We start from the raw sequence: 25,765 nt of genomic DNA on the forward strand, positions 1-25,765 counted from the left end.
TAGAAATGTAATATAAAGACAGTGAACGCTGGACTAAAATATGTGCTTATTTGTGTGTCACAGATTAGTGTGGTAGTTAAAGGCACCAGGCTATAAATCAGGATCCCTCTCTCTTTAGGCACAAAGCTGGCTGGGTGACCTTGGGTTAGTCACTCTTTTTCAGTCATAGGAAGCAGTCAATAACAAACAGTTACTGAAATTTTGCCAAGAAACCGCAGGGAGTTACAAATCACAAGAGTCAACAATGAATCAAAGGCACAAACATAAAAACCTGTATGTAGTTATCAGAGTAGCAGCTCTGGAGAAGAGAGATGTATTTCTTCCCAGGACAGAATTGCATGTCCTGAGATTATGACATTATCATGATGTACACAGTGTCATCATAGCTTGCACAAAAAGGCTGTATTTATCCAAATTAGACTGCATTTCTTGAAAAAAAAACTTTTGTGAAGCAAGGGGACCAAACTTGCTGATGTTGCTTCCTTTGGGAAATGTCTGCACTACGGAAAAGCTTTTTGGTAGGAATCAACTCTTTACTAACAATTTTTACTTTTTTGTAAACTTTTGGAGCCAGGTAAAGGTAAAGGTTTCCCCTGTCCAACTCCAGGGATGGTGCTAACCTGTCTCTTAGCTGGGGAGACAGCATTGTCCGAAGACACTTCCATGATCATGTGGCTAGCGTAAGTATACGCCAAGGTTCATGGAACAGTTACCTCCCCACTAAATTGGTACCTATTTATCTACTTGTATTTGCATGCTTTTGAATTGCTAGTTGGGGGTCTAGGCCAACTCGCCATAGGACAACTCGCCATGGGTCAACTCGCCATGGGTCAAGAGTTACACTAATATTGAAGAAATGATTAAAGAAAGGGTGCAAAAGAAGGGACAAAATGAAATGTGAATGACAAAAATTATAATATTTTAAAATTATTTTAAATAATTAAAATGAATCATTGAATTGTCCCATGGTTAATTAACCTATGGGTTGTCTGCAGCGAGTTGTCCCATTTTGGCTAGGTGGGCAGGAGCTGGGGCAAGTTTCCAGCTGACAAGTTCAGAGTCTTTAACTGCTCAGCCATTGAGCCCCCTTGGAGAGCCTATAGAGAATGAAATAATACACTTGATTTATTAATATTAGTTTTGTTATTGCTTTATATTATGTTTATTTATTTAATACTTGTCACTGTTTTGAGATTCAATGGTTAACAATACTAAAATACTGCAATCAAACATTTGCAATATAAATTTAAATACCTTAATAGACCAGCCCTTGTAGAATTCTGGAAACTGGAGTTGATTCAATTACAGCTGTTCTGGTAATGGTCAAAATACAATCCAGTTCTTGGAATGCCGTATAATCCTCTTACTGAAATGCCATTTGCCTTTTAAAAAGCCCAATCCAAAATCTTTAGTTTTGATATATGTCAGCTTACATAGCTTAAATCTAAATTAGCTGTAGTCCTTGACTTATGACAATTGACTCAAACATTTCTGTTGCTGAGACAGTTACATGAATTTTGCTCAGTTTTTCTTGCCCCAGTTAAGTGTATCACTGCAGTTGTTAATAACACGGTTATAAGTGATTTAATTCCCCATTGGCTTTGCTTGTCAGAAGGTCGTAAAAGGTGATCACATGACCCCAGGACACTGCAATGGTCATAAATATGAACCAACTTAACTCCCAAACATCCAAAGTTTTATCATGTGACTGTGGGGATGCTACAACAGTTAAGTGTGAAAAGTGATCAGAAGTCACTTTCGTGCTTTTTTTACTTCCAATGGCCACTAAATGAACTGTTATAAGTCAAGGAGTACCTGTGAATTCAATCTTATTGGAGCAACTTTCATGGGTCATCCTGCATATGTTCAATATCAACAGCATATTCTTCTTTTGTAGTAGAACCCTGTTTTTGCACCTAATATAAAAATGGGAATATTACCTTCCTATAATATTTGGAAGAGGCTTTAGAACAATTTTATTTGGCTGATAAAAGGTGTCAATGACATTAATGGCATGGGGCTTAATTTTATCTGTCCCCTTTGGCTCTTTTTTAAGCCATCCAGAGCCATATGTTGTACTACCCTGTTTCTCCAACAATACGGCCTCCCCAATAGGAAGTCCCAGCATGTTTTATAGGCATGAAATGAAATTAAGCCCCTCCCCCAAATTAAGGCCTATATTAAAACATGCGAAATGGGGGAATGGTGGGGGGCTTGCCGTTAGGAAGTACTTTTGTTGCACACCCGGATATGGTGCTGTCTGCATTGACCCCGATACAAAGTGCCCCACCAACGCCGAGGTCAACATCCAAGCTGTCGCCATCTGCCCGCCCGAAGATGCAAAGGGGGGAATTAAGTCACCCCAAAAGATGGCCTAGCCATTTTTTCGGGCTCAAAAAAAAAAGACCCGGCCTTATTATTTGAGAAACACGGTATGTATAAGATCTGCAAACTTTGTGCATATTTATGCTTATTTTGTGATAATCTTGCAGCAATTATAATGTAATGCTAATTATAAATATGAAAATATTAAATATATTAACACAAGGACTGACTTCCTAAAGAAATAACAAGATCTTAGAATAATTGAGATTTACTTTGACAAATCTGTTTTATTTTAAAAAATTCACACACATACACATACACAAAGCTGTTAATAAGGGAAGGAAAAAAGTGCATCACAATTCTGATCATTTGCAATATCTATCAGCTTTCAGTTTTGCTCTCCTAAAAAAGGAAGAAAAGGATGGATTACAATGGTTGACATAATGCAGTTGTGATTTAAGCTGAATCAATGGGAACCATTTCTACTAAATCAACATTATCACTGATATAAGGAGGACTGTGCAAAATGTACCATTCTGAAATATATCAAGTGTGAAATCTAGCAACATGTCCCATCTCATAGGTAAACTGGACTGTTGTGGGATTTTTGACAGTAGTTTGAGCTTGACATGCTTCCAAAAATACCAGCCTGCTTTATACTCAAAAGTATGTATTTTGTGAAACATTGTGATCAAAACATTTAAAAATTGACATAGCAAGCTTTTTAGATTTTGCAGATGAAAATGTAAATACAATAGTATATATTGTTTTTAGAGAAACACCTGTTAGTCAATGCTTTTGTTTGAAAATTAATGAAGAAAGGAGAAAACCACCCATATGAACTCCCACAATGAATCTTCAAATTGCTTTACTCCAGGTAGTTCTCAACTTATAATAGTTCATTCAGTGACCATTTGAAGTTAAAAGTGACTTATGATCCTTTTTCACACTTAGGTCTGTTGCAGCATATCCATGGTCACGTGATCAAAACTGAGATGCTTGGCAACTGACTCTTATTTATGATGATTGCAGTTTCCCAAGATCATGTGAGATCTGTCAGTGGGGAAGCCTGATTCACTTAACAACTTCACTTAACTGCAGTGATTCACTTAATAACTGTGGCAAGAAGTCGTAAAATGCAGCAAACTTAATATAATTGATGTAAAAGTTTGTTATAAGGGTATAATTGATATGAAATTTTATGTAAATTGTTAAAGGACAATGAAGTCCTTTAAATCATTTCTGTTTGGGTTTGTGGGTGACTGGAGATGAATGATGCCCGTTATTTATTTATTCAATTGATACTGCTGCATATATGACTCTGGGTTTCTGAATCACAGTTTTAGAACACCAAGAACAAAATACAAATAACAGCCAAAATCGCCAGTGTTGAAAGGAGATGTTGGAAAAGAGAGAGCAAAAAGCTCATTATATAAGTGACTATAAAAATTGTAGGTGCCTATCCTAACCTTATACTCTCATATAAAATATGAAACCCCCATGCACAGGAAAAACAAATAGATCTCCTCCTCCCACCCAAAAAAGGTTTAACTACCATCTGTTTAGTTTTTTCATACAAAGTCCGTAACTACGGTCAATTTTATAAATTTTTATTTTTAAGCTTAATAATAATGTTTAAGTAAACTTAGCATGCACCAAGAGAAAAAATAAGAGTGGGCTATCTGAATGCTTTTTGAACAATGCTTTTCTTTCTCTTTTTAATTTCATCACAATATCAAACTCCCTGCCACTGAAAATGAATAATCTTAAATGCTTCCTAAGTACTGATTCCAATTTTCATATGGAACACGAAGGGAGAGACTTGTGCTGCTTCGTTTGTAGGAGTCATGATTGTTTTATCGTTTTTTATATTTTTTATTGTGAGATTATACTTAAGATAGTGATATAAATTTAATAAATAAATATAAAGTAAGCAGAAATGAAATTATATTTAAGGTTTTATTTGTATATAGAATATTTTCATATAAAATTTGCGCTGCGCAAATATGTACTTAGTTTAGGAAAAGCTGCATGAAACCCTCTATCCTGTAGTTAAGAAAATGGTTGCTTTGAGACTGTTAATCAGTTTGGTTTAAATAATTTGACACCAGATTAGAAACCAGTGTACTATGAGTTCTAGTCCCACTTTAGGCATGAAAGATGACTGGATGACTTTGGGCCAGTCATTCTCTCTCAGCTGAACTCACTACACAGGTGGGCAAAATATGAAGTAGAAAGAATACTGGTATGTTTGGCACCTTGAGTTGTATATGGAAACAATTAATAAACAAAATAAGAGTACATAAATAAGAGTACCTGTCCAGCAGTGCTTCATGGAAAGTGCCTTCTTTCCTAGCTTTTTTCAGAATTTTACTATCTTCTTGGCTTACTTTGAGTTTGTGATCTTGAAAACTCTGAAACTTCTTCCTAGAAAATAAAACGCAGGCGATTAATGCCTTTGATTTGAATATGTATTTTTTCTTCTCTACTGGTGATTCTTAATGGTTGACTATTGAAAGATGGAAAGCAAAATATAGACCACTGAAAAGCATGAAAAAAAAATCAGAATAATTGGTTGAATTCTCATTGTACAGAAATATTTTAATAGAATAAAGAGTGTTGTAAAGATTAACTTTTCCAAGAGCTATAGACTATAAAGTATCCCTTAGCATAGAAAAAATTGGAAACTGGAGTCAACTCTGGGATCAAGTAAAGAGTCAACTGACTTGTTTGTCCTCCTGACTGCATGGATTATACAATACAGGTAATCCTTGATTTACAACAGTTCATTTAATGACCGTTCAAAGTTACAGCGGCATTGAAAAAGTGACATGATCATTTTTCTCACAACCACTGCAGTATCCCCATGATCACATGATCAAAATTCAGATGCTTGGCCACTGGTTCATATTTATGACCATTGCAGGGTCCTGGGCTCATGTAATTAGCTTTTGTGACCTTCTGATAAGCCAAGTCAATGGGGAAGCCAAAATCATTTAACAACCATGTTACTAACTTAACAATTGCAATGATTCACTTAACAATTGTGGCAAGAAAATTCTCTAAACGGGGAAAACCTCACTTAACAAATCTTTTACTTAGCAACATAAATTTTGGACTCAATTGTGATCATAAGTCAAGGACTACCTGTACAAGGGCAGAACTAAATGCAAACCAGAACAGTGTAGAAATATGTCTTACAGCATATACTGCAGTTCTTACTTAGGAGCATTAGCAGCATACGCCAGAGAAGGTCAGTTTCATGATTTAATAAAAGGGATGTGGTATTGGGAAGGAATGCTGCACATATGTGTAGAACAAACATATTTAAGACATCTGAACAGTAAAATAGCTTTAAATAATCCACCCATTAATGGATTGATCCCCAATGATAAACCTTAAGACAAGTTGGTAAAAGTAACTATTTTGCATTTAGCTGCAAAAAAAATTATCTATGAAAACAAGTTGTTCTTCAAAAGCAAATCTTTAAAACCTATGTTCAGTTTGGGATCTTAGCAGCAGCTAAAGCATAACATTTATTCAGAAATTTCAGGCCAGATCTCTTGAAAAGTTTTCACCACAGGAAAAATATGTTATTACAGATAAGAAGTATTTCAGTGTAATCAGTGAAATTACAACTTGCTTTTATCTTTTACGGAGAGTGAAGAAATGTATGTTACATACACATAGTTGATCTCACATTGCTTTACATTTCCTTTATCTTCTTCAGAAATGTCCTCTTTTTGTTTGGCTTCTCTTTCTGTACACGTTCTGATCTAAACGAGGAGAGAAAATTTCAATTTTTGAAAAGTCCAACTTCAAATTTATCTTCCTTTCTGGTATTTTTCCTTCAAGTTTTCCTATTCAGGTTCACTAATTCTAAGTATGCATCAGTCTGTGAAGAATCTGCTTTGATAACATCTCATAATAAATTCCTCAGAAAAAGAGCAGCTTTCTCTCCACTTGATACATCCCAAGAGTATTGGGTTCCTATTGCTCTCAGCAACAGATATGCTAAGTTGTATAAGACTGATTCAAGGAATATAGATAACAAGGATTTAGTTTAAACGCATGATTGTACAACTGTTCTTCCAGCATTAAGTCTTATACACTGTTGGTGGGACAGACAGTGCCTTTTGCTATGCAACTGCCTGAATATTTAAAATATTTCGGGATTCCATTAAGGTACATCGGATTCTATCAATTCTGCTATATAAACCTATACTTTAAATTAAGGAAAAGCATTTAGCTAAAGCTATTTCATCTAAAATTGCTGAGGATCACATTTCTCTCTCAAGAAAGTACTGAAGTTCAAGCCAGTTAAAATGGGCAACCTGAACCAGATGACAAAGGAAGCTTTCCTTGTCTGGCTTTCTGAAGAATAAATGATGATCAGAAATGGTACATGTTATAGGCAAAACACCAGAAAGGGTACATATGTATCAACCAGTTCTTGTAACCATTACCCTCTGAAGAAAATTCAGATCTTTGTGAATTAAGTGGTAAGTTACAGGTTTCTGCATTCCTGTTATTCAAACACTGCTTATAGAAGTACCTATATTTACAAATCACAAGAGTTACCTTTATCATTTCATCGTTGTCTGCTGTTTTACTTTTGGCTATTATATCACCTTCTTCATTACAACTAATAAAACAGCTGTTGGCTGCTAACAGAGCCATTTTTCCCTGCAAACGGAAAAACAAAAAGTTGAATTAGTAGATTATTTGCTTAAGGTTCACATACAAGATTTAAAGATGATTACTTCTTCAGGAATATTTTCCCATACCCATTAATTCCAAACCCATTAATGTTATTTTTGATCCTGAACATATATGCATGTTCATGGATTTTGGCTAACCATTTCTCCTCACTTTATTAGTGCTACAACACAGCATTTTAGAACATTATTACAAATTTAAATTGAAGTCCTACATTCAACAAGTTAACAATAACATGCTTCTCCAGGTGTCAGTATGAAACAGCCCCTTCAAAAAATGTGTTACAGTAAATGTTCCAATAGCGTCATTTTGGTCTCAGTAACATAAGAAGTTGTCTTATTACAGGATATCTCATCCATTTAGTCCAAGGTGAATCCACACTTCTTCAATAGGGACAATCAAATCCCTAAATAGTCAAGAGATAGGTAGGAAACTTCCACTATTCACTTACAATAAAAATCATTTGTATATAAGTATTTCTTTGCCAATTTATGCAGATATCTCTTCTCTAGAGTTGGGGAAAAAGAAAATACGTTGTAACTGGGCTATTGAAGAACAAAATCATGATATCTAGCTTGAAGAGGTTTGTCCTGACAATCAAGCCCATTATAATCTTCCCTGCCTGAACAGGACTCTGGCAATCTTCTAATCATGTACTATTTGATCTGATGTAACTAAAGAGGCTATGAATTGTGCAAATTATTTATTGTTCGCATGTTTTTGTATAGCCACCCAACTCAAAATGCAAATCTGTATAGCTAAAGTAGGATTAAAATCAAGAAAAGATAACCAGCCAGAAGTGTGAAATCACAAAAGAGAAAATAAAACTGAGCTCATAATCATATTCATCTTCCCAACCACTGTATTACAAAATCGGTCTATCTAACATCCTTTCCTAATCTTGAGGGAAGAACCAGGAGTTCAAGGTCTTACAGAAAGCCAACAGAAATTGGGGTCGTCCAGATCTCAGGAATTATTGCTATTGCAAAGAGAAACTGTTGCAACAGAGAATGCAACAGAGTATTACCAGGACTTTGTTGCTTAGAATGTATGTAGAGTACACTCGCCCAGGTACATTTCATTGGATGGGGATAAACAGGGTCCAGCAAATAGCCTGGCCTTATGTCCTAAAGCACTAGGTGGTAATCAGCCAATATGTCAGGGCTGAGAATCTATGGCCTATGGACTTCAACTCCCAGAATTCTTGACCTAGACAGCCCAGCTTCCTTCCTAAAGCTTTCTAAAAAGCTGCGGTACCAACTGGTTCATATTCTTCCACAGCTTTCCATAAAAGAGGAAGGTGTGTAGCCAAAAATTGTCCTGCAGACTTGGATTTTCTGAGTTTCTTGAGATGATAGACCATTGTCTCTTTAAAAATCAGCAGATCTCCACTTTCCTGGAGGGTGGGTGGGGAGGACACATTCATTCTTGCCCAGATCCAGGACCTTGATGAAACAGGAAGGCTATGAATTTTATAACCATGTGGCTGTGCCTATAATTCTGAGGATTTATTCACTTCCTCTGTACTCATAGGCTTAAGCCCTTCACAGATAACTCTGCTAGACTATGCCTCAGTCAACTCCAAGACCTACACAACTAGAGTCTGGCTCAGAGCAAATCATTGTGACTTTATTTGACACATGTGATACTTTGAATACTTGCCTCTTGAAACACAGGCTCCCACTGCTCCCTTGCACCTATTGCATCAGAACGTCCAATAACAAGCCCATCGGAATTAATGCCAAGGTATTTTCCATACCCTGATTTCAATGCAATTCTGAAAGAGAGAGAGAGAGAGACAGAGAGAGACAGAGAGACAGAGAGACAGAGAGAGAGAGAGAAGAAAGAAAGAAAGAAAGAAAGAAAGAAAGAAAGAAAGAAAGAAAGAAAGAAAGAAAGAAAGAAAGAAAGAAAGAAATAAATATTTGGGGGATTAATCAGATTAATACTGGAATTAATATTTTTTTCAAATTGTTCTAGAATATTACCTGATCCAATGAGAAGACAATAAACACATTTCTTTAAATAAAATTGTGAATAGCTGTAGAAGGATGGATGTGTGTTAAGAGTACACTTGCAGTTCAGAAAGAAACCCAGAGAACATCTAAATGTCTGGCTAAGGCATTCACTATGCAACCAAGAGCATGAACCCACTATCCAACTGTCACCAATGAACTTGTGTTATAAAGGATCATCTCTTCAATTGGAGGGCCAGAAATCAAAAACAGGACATTTCTTTTCACATGGTGCCTTTCTTCATAATTTCATACATTCCCAAAAAATTAGCTTTTATATTTAAAAGGATGAAAGATAGCATACTAAGGGCAGTAAGAACAGGGCTATGTTAGCCATACTGAACTTATAACTTCTGTATCCCGAAGATAACAGAATATTGTATAGTGATATATTGTTATGTATGATGGTCACAGGCCAGAAAGAAAAAATACAAAATACAAAATCATATCAAAAACTTGTACTAACAATATGATTCAAAATTAGAATGTCTGGAGTTTAAAATTTATTCTTAGGATCTGAGTTGTCATATTGAGAGAAAATGAACTTGTTCATAGCCACAGTATAGATTTTGAAAAAAAAAAAAAGGGCCTTTCTGGATATGGAAGTACTTATAAAATTCAGATTGGACTTAAGAGAAAGTAGAAATGGTGCAGTTCATATACCACGTTTAACCACAATGCTACATGCTTGACTTTGGTCTAACATGATGTGTAAATCTTTTATTGTGGTTTGTAAGTAATGGCTTAAAAGTTAAGTAATGTATGGTTTGGTGAACTAGGCATATAGTTTGTTAAACTAGGCATTAAAATAAGCCATGAATAGCACAATGGGTGAATTCAATTAATGTAGCATTATATAATGATTGCTGTTACTGTTAACAATACTGACTATATCCTGATTTTCTTTGGGAGTTTAAATGAGTGGCATTTGTTTCTTTTCACTGTGTCAACATGAAAAATACTTAGTGAAGTAGTTTCCGCTAGGAAGGAATGACAGAAAAAAGATACTATGATTAAGTAGGGATTTCAATTTGGGTTTTCTCAAATCCGAACTGGGTTTAAGAACTTAGAATGGTCAACCTAAGACCATGATTTGCTTTTAGATTGACCTTTCTAAGTTCTTAAATCCATTTTTCCTATTTCTAGCAGAAACAGAATATACAAAGTAAGACAATAATGCAAGTATGTTTATTTTATGCAAGCTGTATGAGGAAAGGTGTTGCTGTTTTCTCCAGATAGTACAAAAGCATATGGGAATGTGGCTAGAAGAGAGGCTATGTAGTCTAACCTTTCCCTGAAGACATATCAAGCCACCTATTGCAGAGTCTGAAGGGACTCTAGTTCATAGAGTCTTTTTTTCCTTTCATGTGGGTGACCCCTATGTATACATCCTACATCTGCAGAAACTGCACAATCGAAATGTGTCAGTAGTGAACCTAACCTTTAGGATCTCCTTCATGTGTTTTTTCAATGCATACATGCAGCGATTCTGTAATTCTTGTGTACATACATAAAATTGATACATATCAATTTCTGAAAGGGAAATATTATTTCTAAACTATGATTACAAAAGCCATCTGGGGAGAGATAATACAATCTAAATTTGATAATCTTATATTAATTCAAAGTCCAAGAGAAAAATTACCTTGTATCTGACAGCTTGACTGCAGTGAATTGTTCAGGAGGACTAGGTCCTTCATCTATTTTTTTTAAAAAAATAGATATGTTTATTACAGTTGTAGAATTCAATCAAAATTTATTTACCATCTAAGACTGAAAACAAGAAAAAGACTAGCAATACACTTAACTATAAAAAGGAATTAAAAAAAAAAAAAAAAATCTAAAACAGTCAATGGTTACCAATTTGCAAACTGGGGAATTCAGTCTGATCTAGTTAAAGCACCAAGTGAGAAACTAGGAGAGTTTGTGGTTGTGGGGGAAATAGGATGAGGAAAAAGTATTACGCATTTTGTCGCAATGAGTGATTTATAGAGAGTCAGTGGTATTGTGGTTAAAGCACTAGGACAGAAACCAGGAAACTTGTGAGTTCCAGTCCTACCTTAGGCATGAAAGCCAGCTAGGTGACTTTGGGCCAGTAACTCTCTTTTAGCCCAATCCACCTCACAAATTGTGGCTGTGGGGAAAATAGGAGGAGAATTAGGTATGAGATCTATAATAATAAAGGTGGGATAAATAAATAAAATTAGGGAGGAACGGTTGGTTTGTAACTACTAATAAAAATTTGTCAAACAGCTTTGAGGTTTCTGAAGAGTGACCACCCAGGAAAAGGAGAATGGCCTTCTGGATGCAATGGCAATTAGAACTGTTAATAATTGGAAATAAAAAGTGTGATCACAATTCAGTGTTCAACAGGCACATGATACGGTATGATATTTTATATGACTTTATGTGGATCATAAGCTTCCTAACAGACAGAAAGCAGTAGGTGAAGCTAGGCAGAATCACATCCGATGCCACCTGCCACAGTAGCTTACAGTGCACACCCTGAGGCATGTGTAGCTGTCTCCACTCTCCTTTCTCCTACAGACACAATGACTGCATCCTCAAACACCATTCATCTGCTAAAATACTGACGTTTGCTGATGACACAACAGTGATTGGTCTCATTCGAGACGACTAATCCACATACAGACAGGAGGTTATATAACTTGCCTCGTGGTGTAACTGGAACAATCAGGAACTGAACACACTCAAAACCGTAGAAATGGTGGTGGACTTTAGGAGAAACCCTCCCATGCTACCACCTCTTACAATACTAGACAACACCGTATTAACAATAGAGACCTTCACATTTCTAGGTTCTACTATATCACATGACCTAAAATGGACACCAACATCAAAAACATCATCAAAAAAGCACAACAATGAATGTTCTTTCTGCTCCAACTCAGAAAGCTCAAACTGCCCAAGGAGCTGCTGATACAGTTCTACAAGGAATTACTGAGTCTATCATCTGCACCTCTATAACTGTCTGGTTTGGTTCTGCAACCCAACAGGTCAGATACAGGCTTCAGAGGATAATTAGGACTGCAGAAAAACAATTACTACCAACCTCCCTTCTATTGAGGACCTGTATATTGCACAAGTCAAAAGAGGGCTGTGAAAATATTTAAGAACCCTCACATCCTGGACATAAACTGTTTCAACTCCTTCCCTCAAAATGATGCTATAGAGCATTGCACACCAGAACAACTAGACACAAGGACAGTTTTCCCCCGAAAGCCATCACTCTGCTAAACAAATAATTTCCTCAACACTGTCCAACTATTTACAAAATCTGCACTACTATTACTATTAATCTTCCCATCACTCCTTATCACCCATCCCCTCCCACTTGTGATTGTATGACTATAACTTTGTCGCTTATATCCTTACAATTTATATTGACTGTTTCCTAGGATGATTTGATTGCTTATTGTACCCTGTGACTATCATTAAGTGTTGTACCTTATGATTCTCGACTCTTGATGAATGTATCTTTTCCTTTATGTATACTGAGAGAATTTACACCAAGACAAATTCCTTGTGTGTCCAATCACACTTGGCCAATAAAGTATTCTATTCTATTCTATGACAGTTCATTTCAAACAAATTCTACCTCCAAGTCTGAAAAGAAACAAGTTTGGCTTTCGAATGAGAGACTTATATATCTACCAATTGTTGCCCTAATAGGTAACATCTCAATCTGGGCCAAAGTAAATAGTCTCCTATGTAGACCACATAGCATGTTAACGAAATATCAAGGGACAGTCCAGGGAGAAAAAGCAATTGTGCTATAAAGGGGGTGAGACATAATATGGGCTGTGTCATTTTGGATCTCTAGATTCTCAAATCTTCTCTTCAGTTCAGCCAGGGCTTTATTAAGTCCCAAAGCAGGTAGTGCTGTCAAAGTGAGACTGTGGTATGCCAAATCATCAATAATTTATTCTTTTGAGTGGAAGTGAACCTAATAAGATGAGGTGGACTAAGGAAGTTTCCCAATAGACTAGCTTCAGCCAGAACTTGTGGTAGAATTTTCAAGAACTATGATTGAATTGCTTTTAAATCCCTTATAAATGTATAACTGAGCACCATGTAGCTTTAATCTAGAACTTTGGCTTTAAATAGTTTAATAGTTGTTGGGAGTTGGAGAATTAACAATTACTGATACAAAAGACGAGAATGCTCTAAAGACATAAGGAAATTCAAAGTTTATTCCCCGCCTGATATTTTCACTATCTATACCTCTCTATAATTTATAACAGATAGAACTGGTTTTGCATCACGAGAGATATAAAATTAAGCACAGATTTGGCATCTACCTAAAAAGGCAGGATGTGGGGTGGCCAAAAGGGAAGAGATGGGGAGTTGGGTTTGGTAATTGCAGAGAATTGACAGGAAGGCATTTCCTTACCTTGGAAGAACAATGGCTCAGGGTTAGGAGAAACCAAGCCAGGAATGGCTTCGATCAGGATGAGTTTTGACTAATGGAATTTAGTTAAAGATGGCAACAGGAACTGTCAGGATTGCTGTTGCTAAGCAATGTAGCACATAACATTGCACTTTATGACCTCATTGCTTAGTGATGGAAATTCCAGCCCCAATGAGGTCTGTCTATACTGGTTCTGTATTCTTTGGATGCAACTGGCATGCTAATAATTAAATGCAGGTAGCAATCTGGACACTGCTTTGGCTGTGTTTGTAAGATTAATTTATCATACATTTGCTATCACTGAGAAAAACAGAATGGTTACTGTTGACATAAATAGATGTGATACCAACCTTTATGTGGAGCTCCAAGAGTAAAGAGGCCATTATCAAGAGCACTGATATAAGTTCCAAGACCCATCTCTATTGCTACAGTTCCTGTGATTTCACCAAAATTGGTTATCGTCCACCAGCCTTCTAAAATAAGAGAAAACAACAACAGAATAAAAGAGCTGCTCCTTACTTCTTAAAATCAGGCATGATATTCCCCTCTGAAAAAAAAATCGGGCCGGCCAAAGAGACCCCCCACCGCGCGCCAAGAAATTGCTGCCCAGCTCCCTTTCGCACCGCCCGCCTGCCCGCCTCTCGCACCGCCCGCCCGCCGCTCGCACCGCCCGCCCGCCGGACTACGTATCTGAGTTCATAAGCCAGACAGCTTGAAGTATTGAGAATCACAATAAAATGCCGTGAATGTTATATTCAGTAAGTTATCATAAAATATGGAAATTATAGACACAATTATGTGACTATTTCCATTATGCTGAGGCTCCAACCATCAATATTGTTGTATAATAGGCTCATGTTCTGTTATTAGAGTCAACCACAAAAACACTATATATTTACTGGGAGGTATGTCCTAGTCAGGTAGAATTTCAAGTTTATTCAAACATTAATCTTTCTTTAGTTCCTAATTAAGAATTCCAATAGAGGTTTTTTTTATTTTCCATGGGAAAAAATCACTTACCAACTATATCAAGCTTATCTTCTGCATCCTCTTCTCTTTTACGTTTTTTATCTTTATTTTTTTTCTTACTGAAAGAAAAGTGGACATTTGCATTCAATCGATAATTCTAACCAATTTACTATTGCACCTTTCTTTCTTAAATGACAGCAACACTCAACAGAAGAACAAGCACATTTCCAAAGAAAATGCTGAAATTTAGAACTGATTAACTAAATTTCTTATGTGGATGCATAGTTTCCCAAATTCTTTCTGAACTGCTCTTGCTTAATATCAGTGTTCCCCAAATCTCAGTGTACAGAGAAAGGCTATTTATTATAAACCTATCCTGCTTTCTGTTGGTGTTTTGTTTAAACTACAACTCATTCTCCCCTGAAAAATATCCCTCTTTTGAATCTATACATAAAATAGCAATACAATACATTACACAGAGGTCTTTATATCCTAGCTTTAGTCAAGTCTGTTACCATCCTAAAAATACACCACTGCTTAGGTTTATCAATAATGCAAATTCCATTTTTATAAATACTGCCAAAACATAACCCCCCAAAAAATTAGGAGCAAAAAGAATTCCAAAATAATTAACTATAGTTTACTTAACAAGAGGTGATACAAAGTAGTTGGCAGAATAGGAATTTAAGCTATGGTAAAACTTAAGTAGTACTGTACTTTCTTTTGAGCTTAAAGTCTGTTTTAGGAGAAATAGTCCAGTGTGGTGGTTAAGGCACCAGGCTAGCAACTGGAAGACTGCAAATTCTAGTACTGCCTTAGGTCAGAAGCCAACTGGGTGACCTTCGACAGTCACTTTCTCTCAGACCTAGGAAGGAGGCAGTCACTTCTGAAAAAGCTTGCCAAGAAAACTGCAGAGGTTATTTCCAGGCCATCTCTAGGAATTGACTCAAAGACACACACAGAAATAAAAAATAATAAAGAATCCAGTTTAATTCTTTGTGATTTAGAATATGTATATCAACATACACATGACAACATTTCATGCTGTGAGCATTTCTATTTAACAACGGCATAAGACGCATTTGTATTTACAAGACCAGCAAGTTATTACAAGAAGTAAGCAGGGCAAAGATACAATCTATTACTAAATGCTACCCAGAGATTATGCATTTTGTAAGGTGTTGAAGACTTGGTCCAGGTTTTCCCAGGGTCATGGGTGGGAAAGGAATTGTGTTTAATTATATTATTATTATTATTATTATTATTATTATTATTATTATTAGTCACCTGGGGTTATATGTAGTGCTGGTGGTTATTTTGCGTGCCTCTTGTGTGAGATGGGCAACTATACAAATCAAATAAAAATATACTTATTCTGAATTGAGGGATACGAAATGTGTAATTAAATCCCTTTTTAAAAATGCTAATGGCATTTTTTTACAGTTTAAAAATTGTAATTAAAAAACACACCGGATTTTAAAATTTCTTGAAAACGACATAGCCTCCTTGAATCCCAGCTGCATGAGATTTTTTGTCTCAAAAGCGAGGGAAGGGCATCTGTGTACGCTCAGAGGCATTTAGTCATTATTTCAGAGCCAGCACTACAAACCGCCTCCCAGGCGAAGATATCAACCACACTTTCTGGAGAAAAACCATCTCTTCCGCCATCCCACCAACCTGAGGAACAACACACTCACCTTTTCGATTTCGCCCCCTTAAGAACCAGTTTTGTTTTCTTAACGCAAGAATATTCCGCCATGTCTGCTGGCGAAGTACGGAGGCCGCAGAAAGACAAACTCCGCCCTCCGTTTTTCCTGTGCCGCTACGGAAACTGTGAAGGCCGTTTCGGGATGAGCATGCGCATTGCGGGCATCGAGGCTTCTTTCCTGACGAGGGGCGCTCGGTCTGTTGCGCTTATGCGGTCTCCCCGGAGATTAGAGCGGAAGCTTTTCTCAAGCTTTGTGATCTTATCAGCTTCCCACCTCTCGTTTAATGGTTCCGCTAGGGAAGCGAGGCACCTATAATGTTTCCTGCAAAATTGCGGTTGACCATTAAATGATAACAAAGAGATCCTTGGTGCCATTTAAAACTCCTCTGGATTTTTACAGCGCGCATCTGGTAGCCGCTGAGTAGGAGCAATTGAACCAAAAGGGGGGTGCACAAGTGCACCATCGTGCCTCCCATCCCTGTCCTATTGTCCCCATTTAATCGTACCTATTTTCTGTATTCTTACTCATGTTTATACTTATACCTATTATTTTGTAAGCGATTGACAAATCAAATAAAATAAAACCCCGGCGTCTTAGTCGTCTTCTTCCTAGGATGCTCCCATACCATCCACAGATTTCCATCAGTCTATCCTAGCGCCTGGGTAAAGAGCCAGATCTTGATGGCCTTCCCGGAGACTAAAAATGTGGTGTCCCAAAGGTGCTTTTTTAGGAGGCAACTGATTTGTTTTTGTTTTTCTTTGAAGATGTTTCGCTTCTCATCATGAAAGAAAAAACAAGAAAGTCCAGTTGCCTCCTGAAAAAGCACTTTTGGGACAACCATGACCTGGATCACTGAGAATCTCTACAGAGTTTTTAAAATGTGGTTGTCTACCTGATGGCCAGAGGAGGGTATTCCACAAGGGTGCCAGGAGGTTGCTGCCTGGGGTATAGCACAACAATGGCTGTTTCGCAGAGACTGAAGCAAAGGAAGGGGAGTGATAGCACATTTTCCCCCTGTCTTTTTGTTTTTTTGCATGCTTGCTAATGATGATCCAGTAAAATGGTCAAGCAAATGGTTAGCATTAAGTCCTAGAAATGAAAAGCAGCTTCTCTGGACAACGGCCCCTCTTTCAAATCTGGCTGATGCCTTTACAAGTTGAAACCCAACTGCCATATTCCTGCTGAGTGTTTGCTTTGTGGTGGTTGAAGAGAGTATAGTTCTTCCATTCCCCACTATCCTGTCAGAGCTGAAGAAGCTTTTTGGATGAGAAGTGAAACATCTTCAAAAGAAAAACAAAGTCCAGTTGCCTCCTGAAAAAGCACTTTGGGACAAGAAGTGGAGTTTTATTCCAGATTCGATGAGGTCTTGGCAATGTGCCTTTGGAGGGGGGCACAGTTTCCTCCTTACTGACTTCTGTAGATGCTGAATTGCTGAGAGAAAGAGCAGTATAAAGATAATAGCTGTTGCTTGCTTCTTGTCCTGATGTGGCTTTTGCCACAGTATTTGAGAGTTTCTCTCTACTATCTTTCTTCAGAAACGGGGCTTCCTCCAACCCTGTTTTTTTTTAATCTTTCCAACTTTTTCCAGCAGGTGTTGCTGTTACTATAAAAATCTGGAATTGGAAAAGAAAAAAGTCATTCATGCTGAAGAGTGTTTTTCCTCCACTCTAAAGCATTATTGAAAGGAATCATGGAATTCATGGTCAAGCTATTCACATTAAGAGTAACTTAACATTACTCTAAGTGCAAAATTCCTAATTTATTCCAGAATTGCACTGTAAGAAATATTCAGCAATTTAGTGCAATAATGGTTATATTATGTACCATGGAGCCTGGATGTTTCTTAGGAAGTTAACTAAATTTGCCAGAAGCGTAATAGCATACATGATTTCCTTCAGGTCTGGTTTAGGGGGTAATTGGGGCCATTATGTATATAGGTGCACTGGACCTGGAACAGTAAGGAAATACTCAGGATGCAGTGAGCTATGTGTTAAAGATGGGCCAGACTACAACAGTCATTCTGATCATGAGAGAGCTTCTTACATTTACTTCAAACCAATGAGATTTCCTGGAAGGTCAGCTGCCTCTGGCTACTGCAGATTGGGATAATGGAGTTTTTGACCCATTTGCCAATGTAGTTCAGTGTTAGGCCAGGCCAATGCGGGTCATTTTCCTGTGAAGGATTTTATTGTGTAGTGTATCCAGTATAAGTCTCCTAGATAATCTTATGTTATTCTCTGGATATGCCATTCTCAATACATAACTCATTTTGTAAGAATCCATTGATATTAATCTGGGACTGGGTGTTTAGGTGATTGTTTCATTACTGCATCCTCCTACATTTCTTAAAGTGACCCTGCTTTCTGGAAAAACAGGATGATTGTGACTACTGTGCAACCACAATAATGTTGCCGATGTTCTACTGTGCAATCCCTTCCCATTCATGTGGAGAAAGAGTTATACTCAATACAGCTACTTCTTGAATTATGACCATAATGGAAGCCTGCCCATAAGAGTTGTAAGTCATAATGGTCATGAAATGGGTTGGTCATATAACCCAGCCAACCTTTCCAGATTGCTGGACAAGTGGTGGGGAGGGGGAGGGAATGGTTTTGTGTGTATATGCCGCTTTCACAAATGCAGTGTTGCACTTTCTCACCACTTATGTGGCCCAAATCCAAACAGGCCATGGCCAGCATTGGGCCATGGGCCGGAGGTTGGGGACCCCTGATGTAATCACTCAATTTTACATTTTTTTGCAGTGTTCATTAGGCAATTATTGTGATGATTGATATGGGCACAGTTTTGTTGAAAAGTGGAAGTAACTGCCAGTTTTTGGCCAAATCATTGTAAAGTGCGAGTACATGATTGCAGTGTATACAGTGCATGATTGCATCCAAAGTACAATCAGGTGACCAGCTAGAGGGGATCAACTGTCAGAATTTTAGTTAGTTCCCTTTTTCAGAAAGTTTGTAACTTCAAAAGGTGCTAAGCGAGCAGTCATAAATCAAGAACTACCTATAGCTGACACTAGTACAAGCGTTACAAGCTGACCCTTAAAATAGAATTGGGAACCTTTTGCAATCTAAGCAGAGAAATCAAAATAAAAAGTGCTTTTTAAATAAAGAAAGGCTGAAACTTTTTAGTATATTGTGGTTCCCAGTCTTGGAAGTATGAAGAGCAAAATGTGTCATTCTAAGTTCAAACCGATTCTTTCAGACTCCAGAATTATTTCACTAATCTTTGAATAAAACCTTCCAATTTAATGTGAGTAAACTTTCTATCTTTCAATGCTTCCCAAAAAGTCTCCTGGAAAAAAGAAACCATTCTATTTTTTCCCCCTCTTTATCAGATTTACAGTGGTAAGAAAAAAAAGATGGAAGAACTAGGAAGAAACCATCAAATATTTACCAATTGTATTAGGAATGTTGAGCTGACCTTGGGAATAGAGAAGGAAGCAGCAAGCCATTAAAGGAAGAAATGATCACACAGTTTTGAGAAAGCAAAAAAAAAAAAAAAGAGAGAGAAAGAAATTCAGAACAATCCCACCTTGATTTTGTATACTATAAGATGGAACAGAGAGAAACTAGGACAGGCTTTCAAGATTCTGTTATCCTGCCTTACCATGCTGAAAAGCATTTATGAATCCCTGCTGTGCCTGTTTTCTGATCTGGCCTGTCTCAAAAGGCTGGTACAAAAAGATGTCTGGGCCTTTTTAAGATGGGCAAAAATGCACTTGTCTGGAAATACACTCCATGAAAATAGGCAGCCTCTATAAAGTTGTGAATAAGCAAACACAATGTGATTCCTCCAAAACAGATGAGCTAAAGGCAGATTTTTTTTAAAAAAAAACAACGGATACTTATTCTGAAAATTTTACTAAAGGTTATATTATTTGTGTTATTTAATGTATACATTTTATTAAATATTATTTTCATTCTGCATTTATTATTATTTAATAAATAATTTATGGTGGTGGATATACTGAATGCACCTTTCTCCTTCCATTTTCTCCACAACAACAACCCTGAAGTGGGTTGAGCTAAGAGAGAATGACTAGTCCAAAGTCACTCAGCTTTTTGTTTTACACAAAAAACTTATACAATTACAGAATATAAAAATACATTAAAAATTTAAAAGGGATGTGTAGAAAAATAAAAATAGAAAAAAGAAACCTCCTTTAACCCCAGTAAGAATAATCAACATTAACTATTTATCACTACCTCTTAAAGTATAAACAAACATCCCATTCCATAACTCACCCCAATTTCTATAAACGTCACCCAGCCAATAATATGACCACCAAGCCATGTCCACCCAGTCACATGACCATCAAGCCACACCCACCACCTAAGCCATGCCCACAGAACTGGTTGTTAAAAAATTTGAATCCCATCCATGCCCTACAGATTATGTCTATTCCACCTAATCTAAATCCTTCCTTTCCCTTTAAATAAATCTCCCCATTTCCTCTTTTCAAGTAATTGAAGTTTGGTCTCAACTCAAAAAAGAATGGAACATTGCCAGAAGTAATCATCATCATCACCATCCAGTTCTAACGTTAAACTTTTAAACACTCCTGAAAAGAACAAACTGTTACTGTAGCTTCAATCAAACAGACCAATTCCGTATTCTTTCTGCAAACAAACTTTAATATTCTCAAATAAAGTTTTTAACATCTGCCTTCCCATGCCCTTCTCACAAAATTCTTGCCTTCATCTTTATTACTGCCCCTTGTAATTCCAATGCAGCAACTCCAGCAACTTCCTGCTGTAAATTCAGTACAAGGAGATAATCCATATTGCTCATCTGATTTGTTATTTCTTTTTCAATTTTCAACTTTCATTGGTAAATCCATTATTCCCATCTCATTTTGTAAGCTATAAATTTTAATTCCACCTGTTCAATTTTATTCAGTGGGACTTGTTCCTCTACAATAGCATCAATGTATGCTACAAAAGGGTTGTGTAGTTTTCTTTCTGCGTATCTAGCGCCCTCTAATGGTTAATCTTCCAAGTTTTATCAATATCAAAATAGCCGTAGTAACAGCACTTACACTTGTACACAGCTTTGAGTGCTTTATAGCAGTGGTCCCCAACCTTTTTTGTACCAGGGACCGGTTTCAAGCAGAAAATGTTTGCAAGGACCGGGGGAAGGGAAGGAGGCTTCGCTCTCTCGCTGCTCCACCATCCAAGGAAGAAACTGCTTCAAAGAAGCGGGAGCCTTTTCCTGTCGCCGCAGCTATTCCGAGCGCCCGTTTCACCCCCACTCCCACCCGCCCAGCGCCGCCGCGCTTCAATCCACAGTGTCCCGTTCTGCCTGCCTGCCTGCCTTAGTTTCTGGTTGTTTGGGAGCAGCTTCGCTGAGAATAATAACTATTCGCCTCTTTTACTCAGCCGAAGCTGTTCCGATTCAACCATTAACGAAGGCAGGCAGGCAGGCAGGCAGAGCGGGCGGGCGGGCAGGCGGGGTGGGGGTGGGGAGAAACGGGCGCTTCGGGAAGCTGCGGCGACAGGAAAAGCCCCCGCTTCTTTGAAGTAGTTTCTTCCTGGGCTGGTGGAGGAGCGAGAGAGCGACTGAGAGAGCTGACCCAGAGAGAAGGACAGGCTTTGGTTGCTTCCTCCCTCCCCTTCTTTCATTTGTGTCCTTGATCCCGATCCCAGCAGCATTCACCGAAGGTGAAGAAAGCCGCCATTTTTTTAAAAAAATTCTTTGCGGCCCGGTAGAGAGTGCTCCACGGTCCGGTACCGGTCCGCGGCCCGGTGGTTGAGGACCCCTGCTTTATAGCACTCTCTAAACGGTTTACAGAGTCAGCATATTGTCCCCAACAATCTGAGTCCTCATTTTCTCAACCTTGGAAGGCTGTCAACCTTGAACTGATCAGGATTGAACTCCTGACTGTGGGCAGAGTTAGCTTGAAATCCTGCATTTTAGCCACTGCGTTACCATGGCTGATGTAAGCAAAGGATTTTTCCATGGGAAGGAGAAGCCTTTGGATCAACTTCAAAATCTTAAATCAAGTCCATCTAAGCCCTTAATTCATATAAAATTAATAAAGGAGAATATTTGTAGCTCAAGGTTGAAATGAGGGATCCTGGCTATTCTCTGAGGGCCTTTTTTTCCTGCAGATGCTTCATTATCCAAAGTAGGTAACATCATCAGTATACTGATGATTTTACCTGGTTTTGGTAATGAAACATCTGCAAGAAAAGAAGTTCAGAGAGCACCAAGGATTCCCCCATATAAATTTTTCTAAAGCCAACAAAATAATATCTCATTGATTACTATAAAGAAAGTACATTATTTATTTTTTACATTTTTAAAAGTGACAATAATTACTTGCAAAGTTAGGTTCTTCCCATTTTAGTAGAGAAGGAGGAAAGAGGAGAAGACAATGAGTTAGCAGGATGGATAAACTCAACTCTAATAGTGATTTGTGCACTGTTGGAAGACCTGTAGGACTGGGTGATTAGGGGCAAAACATCCTGGAAATTAGCTATATGGTTGATAGGAGTTGATAGTGATGCATAATCTAGAGCAAGATTTATCATTATATTTCGGAGATAAAATAGCAAGCTGTAACAGCAAAGAAGCTACAAGAACTTCTGTTTTTGAAGACAGAAATTTATACTTAAATTTGCTGGCTAGTATCTTTTAAAAAACATACACCAAACTATTGAAATGACAGAATTTCATCTCCCGCTTGGGTGGGGGGTTGGACTAGATGACCTACAAGGTCCCTTCCAACTATGATTATCTGTTATATCTGTTAAATCTGTTAAATCTTTTTGATAGTAATGGAAAGAGACGGGTGTGCCCAGGGGTGGGATTCAAATTTTTTAACAACTGGTTCTGTGGGCGTGGCTTAGTTGGCGGGCATGGCTTGGTCATGTGATTGGCTAGGCGTGGCCAACTCAACATCAGTCACATCGAGGCACGCATCTCCTCACCTGGCCTCTCATGACTGTGGGGATAATGCAACAGTCGTAAATGTGAAAAACTGTCATAAGTCATTTTTTTCAGTGCCATTGTAACTTTAAATGGTCACTCCACACAAGCAAAGGAGGAAAAAAAAAACTCCAGAGACAGGAAGTCTAGTCCTGCCAAGAATGTAATAAGAGTTAATGGAGAGGCAGTTTCTGTAAGCAACACCAGAATGTTTCCTTCCTGCTTTCCTAACAGGATTAGGCCAGTAATTTCTTCTAACAATCAATTATCCGAACTGCTTAGAATGTTAATAACCAGTTCTAGAGAATAGGTGTGAACCTGTAGACTCCCATCCCTGGGTGTGCCTGTTGTCAAAATAGAAAATCAGCCAATTTTTAAAAATTGCAACTGAATTTTCCTGCTGGTTCAGAAGTTGTTCTAACTCTCCAAGGCTGTAGATGAAATGGCTGAACACAGTGTGGTTTGAAATTTGTGTGTGTAGATGGATATTCACTTTTTAAAAGTGGGTTATTAAGTTTCAATGAGACCACTTTGCAACCTTTATTAGTAATGGAAATTGTGTGGCCAAATTTCATCAGCACAATTTGGAAGGAAAAAATAAGTCTGAAGGAAACCATTCTTGTGTCAGAACAGTATGGGAATCCAGTGTATCATAATTTGGCAGTGCTTTACACAGCTGTTATTCACAGCCTAATAACCTTCAGTTTAGTCCTTTGACACTCAAATGTCAGTTTTCTGCTTGCTTGTCTCTGCATCTCAACTCTATGTACAGAAGCATCTTTTTTGTCTAGATTATTTTTTGAAGTAGATTATCTTCTGCAACAGCTTTAGATAATCTTACCTAGATTTTCTTCTACATGAGCTCAAACCTATAAAAGATCAACAGCATTTCCTAAAGCTTGGAATGTTCCCTGAGTGTATTTCTATATTATGATAATAAAAAAAAGCTCAAATACAACATAAAATACAACATTGCTAAACATTTGTTTGATGTGAGCAGACACGATTAATGCTGTGATGGAGCAATCAAATGATTTACTAAACCATGGATTCAAACTGAGTTTTCTCTGAATTTTGTACAATCTGAATGGTATATGGGTTTTCAAATGATTAGTTAGAATGTAGAAGTCTTTTAACAAAGCCTAGCAACTGTAGGTATTTCCCAGCAATTTTTTTTAGAAACACTCTATTCTCTTACTGTTCATGAAGCGAGAGTGTAACAATATGGTAGCATATATTTTACAACGGTATTAAAGAAGAACAAATTGCATCCTGCTGCTTTTTTGCCTTGTTAATATTGAGCATTTGGTGCTAGGTAATCTATCCTCCAAACCTAGGCTTAGGAGGCAATGCTGTGGATCATTGATAGTCTTCCTTGGCACCTGTTTTGCCAGGAAATAAATAATGAAAGCGAGAGGATGCAAATATTTGCTGCTGCTGCACTTTGCCAAAAGAAAACATTTTAAATCTCTTGAAAAGTACTGTATTTTAGATGTCTTCCAAAAGGTCTGTAACACTCTCTTCAACCAACATTTCTCTTTGGCTTGAAAGGATTTTTTTTTTTTTTTTTTGCCAACCAAATTTCATTTACTTTGCCTGTTTGAATTTGAAAGGTGGTTTGTCCTAAGTGACTTGGCTATGTTTTATTTCCTATAGCAGTGGCTTGGAGCTCCTACCTTTTTTTCCACAAAAGGTTGAAGTTCTTAATTAAAGATGTTTCCAGCCCTTACAATTGACTGAGCAATCTTTTGGGCCTTGAAAGTAATATGCCATGCAGAACTACACAAAAGTAGATACACTCACACACCCATGCATAATGCTTTTCCTTTCCATTGCAATGGGAATATGGGAAAGCAACGTCTGCTTTTCTAAAATCTTTCTCCAAGCATGGTTGATTGAATGCTGAGCCACCCCCAAATAGCTGGAGAGTCCAATTCCTCTGAAGCAGAAGGTATGCTAAACTGGCAGGCTGTTTGACGCATGGTTGCAGCTGTGGCAACTAGAATGTGTGTGTGTATGTGTTTGTTGGTATCAGGGATGAACAGCAATTGATACTCATGGCAGAGATCAATAAAGATCAGTGCAAAACTGTCTTTAATTCCCCAAACGTGGGAAATGTCTTTCTGAATAATTAGGGGAAATTTCCCCACATTTAATGTAATTCTGGGGTGAAAAAACCCACTAATTTTCCAAATATTTAATTCTGAGTAAATATTTATAGAATCATGTTGAATATGTTTTCAAACATCACTAGACTCTAATAAAGCTTGCTTTTAGAGAATACATGAAATCATTCTACAAATATTACAACCTTGCATGAAAGCAGAACTATTTCTAAGGATATTCTGTGCTGCCAAATTAGCAGGCCTGCATTTTCACCTTGGGGATTGAATTTTTCTGTTTCTATTTCTTTAATAATATTTTCTTAGGGGAAAGGATAGGGTTGTTTAGGCTTGTGCTATATGTTTCTAGATTCTTATCTCCACATGTCAAGAAATTATGTCAACTGTTTGGGTTAGAGCAGTATCTCTCAACCTTCGCAGTATTAAGATGTGTTGATTTTAACTCCCAAAATTCCTCAGCCAGAATTTCTTTTGCTGCAGCCAAGACTAAAAAAAGAGGCAGATGTCAATACTCTAGAGCATGGG

General features: G+C 37.5%; 1 protein-coding gene and 1 long non-coding RNA gene across 2 annotated transcripts; both read right to left on the reverse strand.

Moving 5' to 3' along the window:
• Positions 1-905: 905 nt before the first annotated feature.
• LOC148130715 (uncharacterized) lies at positions 906-1,315 on the reverse strand. The gene is made up of 2 exons (XR_015749246.1): positions 1,255-1,315; positions 906-1,097 (listed from the first exon to the last, which is right to left on the reverse strand). It is a non-coding gene; the product is annotated as an uncharacterized LOC148130715 (long non-coding RNA).
• Positions 1,316-2,586: 1,271 nt separating this feature from the next.
• On the reverse strand, positions 2,587-16,292 carry FRG1 (FSHD region gene 1). The gene is made up of 9 exons (XM_026667122.2): positions 16,158-16,292; positions 14,512-14,579; positions 13,842-13,964; positions 10,705-10,759; positions 8,707-8,821; positions 6,907-7,011; positions 6,010-6,101; positions 4,642-4,752; positions 2,587-2,727 (listed from the first exon to the last, which is right to left on the reverse strand). The coding sequence occupies exons 1-9, from the start codon at positions 16,217-16,219 to the stop codon at positions 2,691-2,693; spliced, it is 768 nt and encodes a 255-aa protein (XP_026522907.1). The 5' UTR covers positions 16,220-16,292; the 3' UTR covers positions 2,587-2,690.
• Between the last annotated feature and the right edge of the window lie 9,473 nt (positions 16,293-25,765).

Source organism: Notechis scutatus, chromosome 4 (assembly GCF_049901735.1).
Source record: "Notechis scutatus isolate UNSWTSFEM ecotype Mainland chromosome 4, rNotScu1.2, whole genome shotgun sequence".
NCBI lineage: Eukaryota > Metazoa > Chordata > Lepidosauria > Squamata > Elapidae > Notechis > Notechis scutatus.

Excerpts from the sequence above, each read along its gene's own strand:
- FRG1 (XM_026667122.2), bottom strand. The coding sequence starts at position 16,219 with ATGGCGGAATATTCTTGCGTTAAGAAAACAAAACTGGTTCTTAAGGGG. Across the intron at positions 14,580-16,157 it reads AAGGGGGCGAAATCGAAAAG|TAAGAAAAAAAATAAAGATA; the intron begins GTGAGTGTGTTG and ends CTTTTCTTTCAG. Across the intron at positions 10,760-13,841 it reads TCTTGGAGCTCCACATAAAG|ATGAAGGACCTAGTCCTCCT; the intron begins GTTGGTATCACA and ends TAAAAAAAATAG.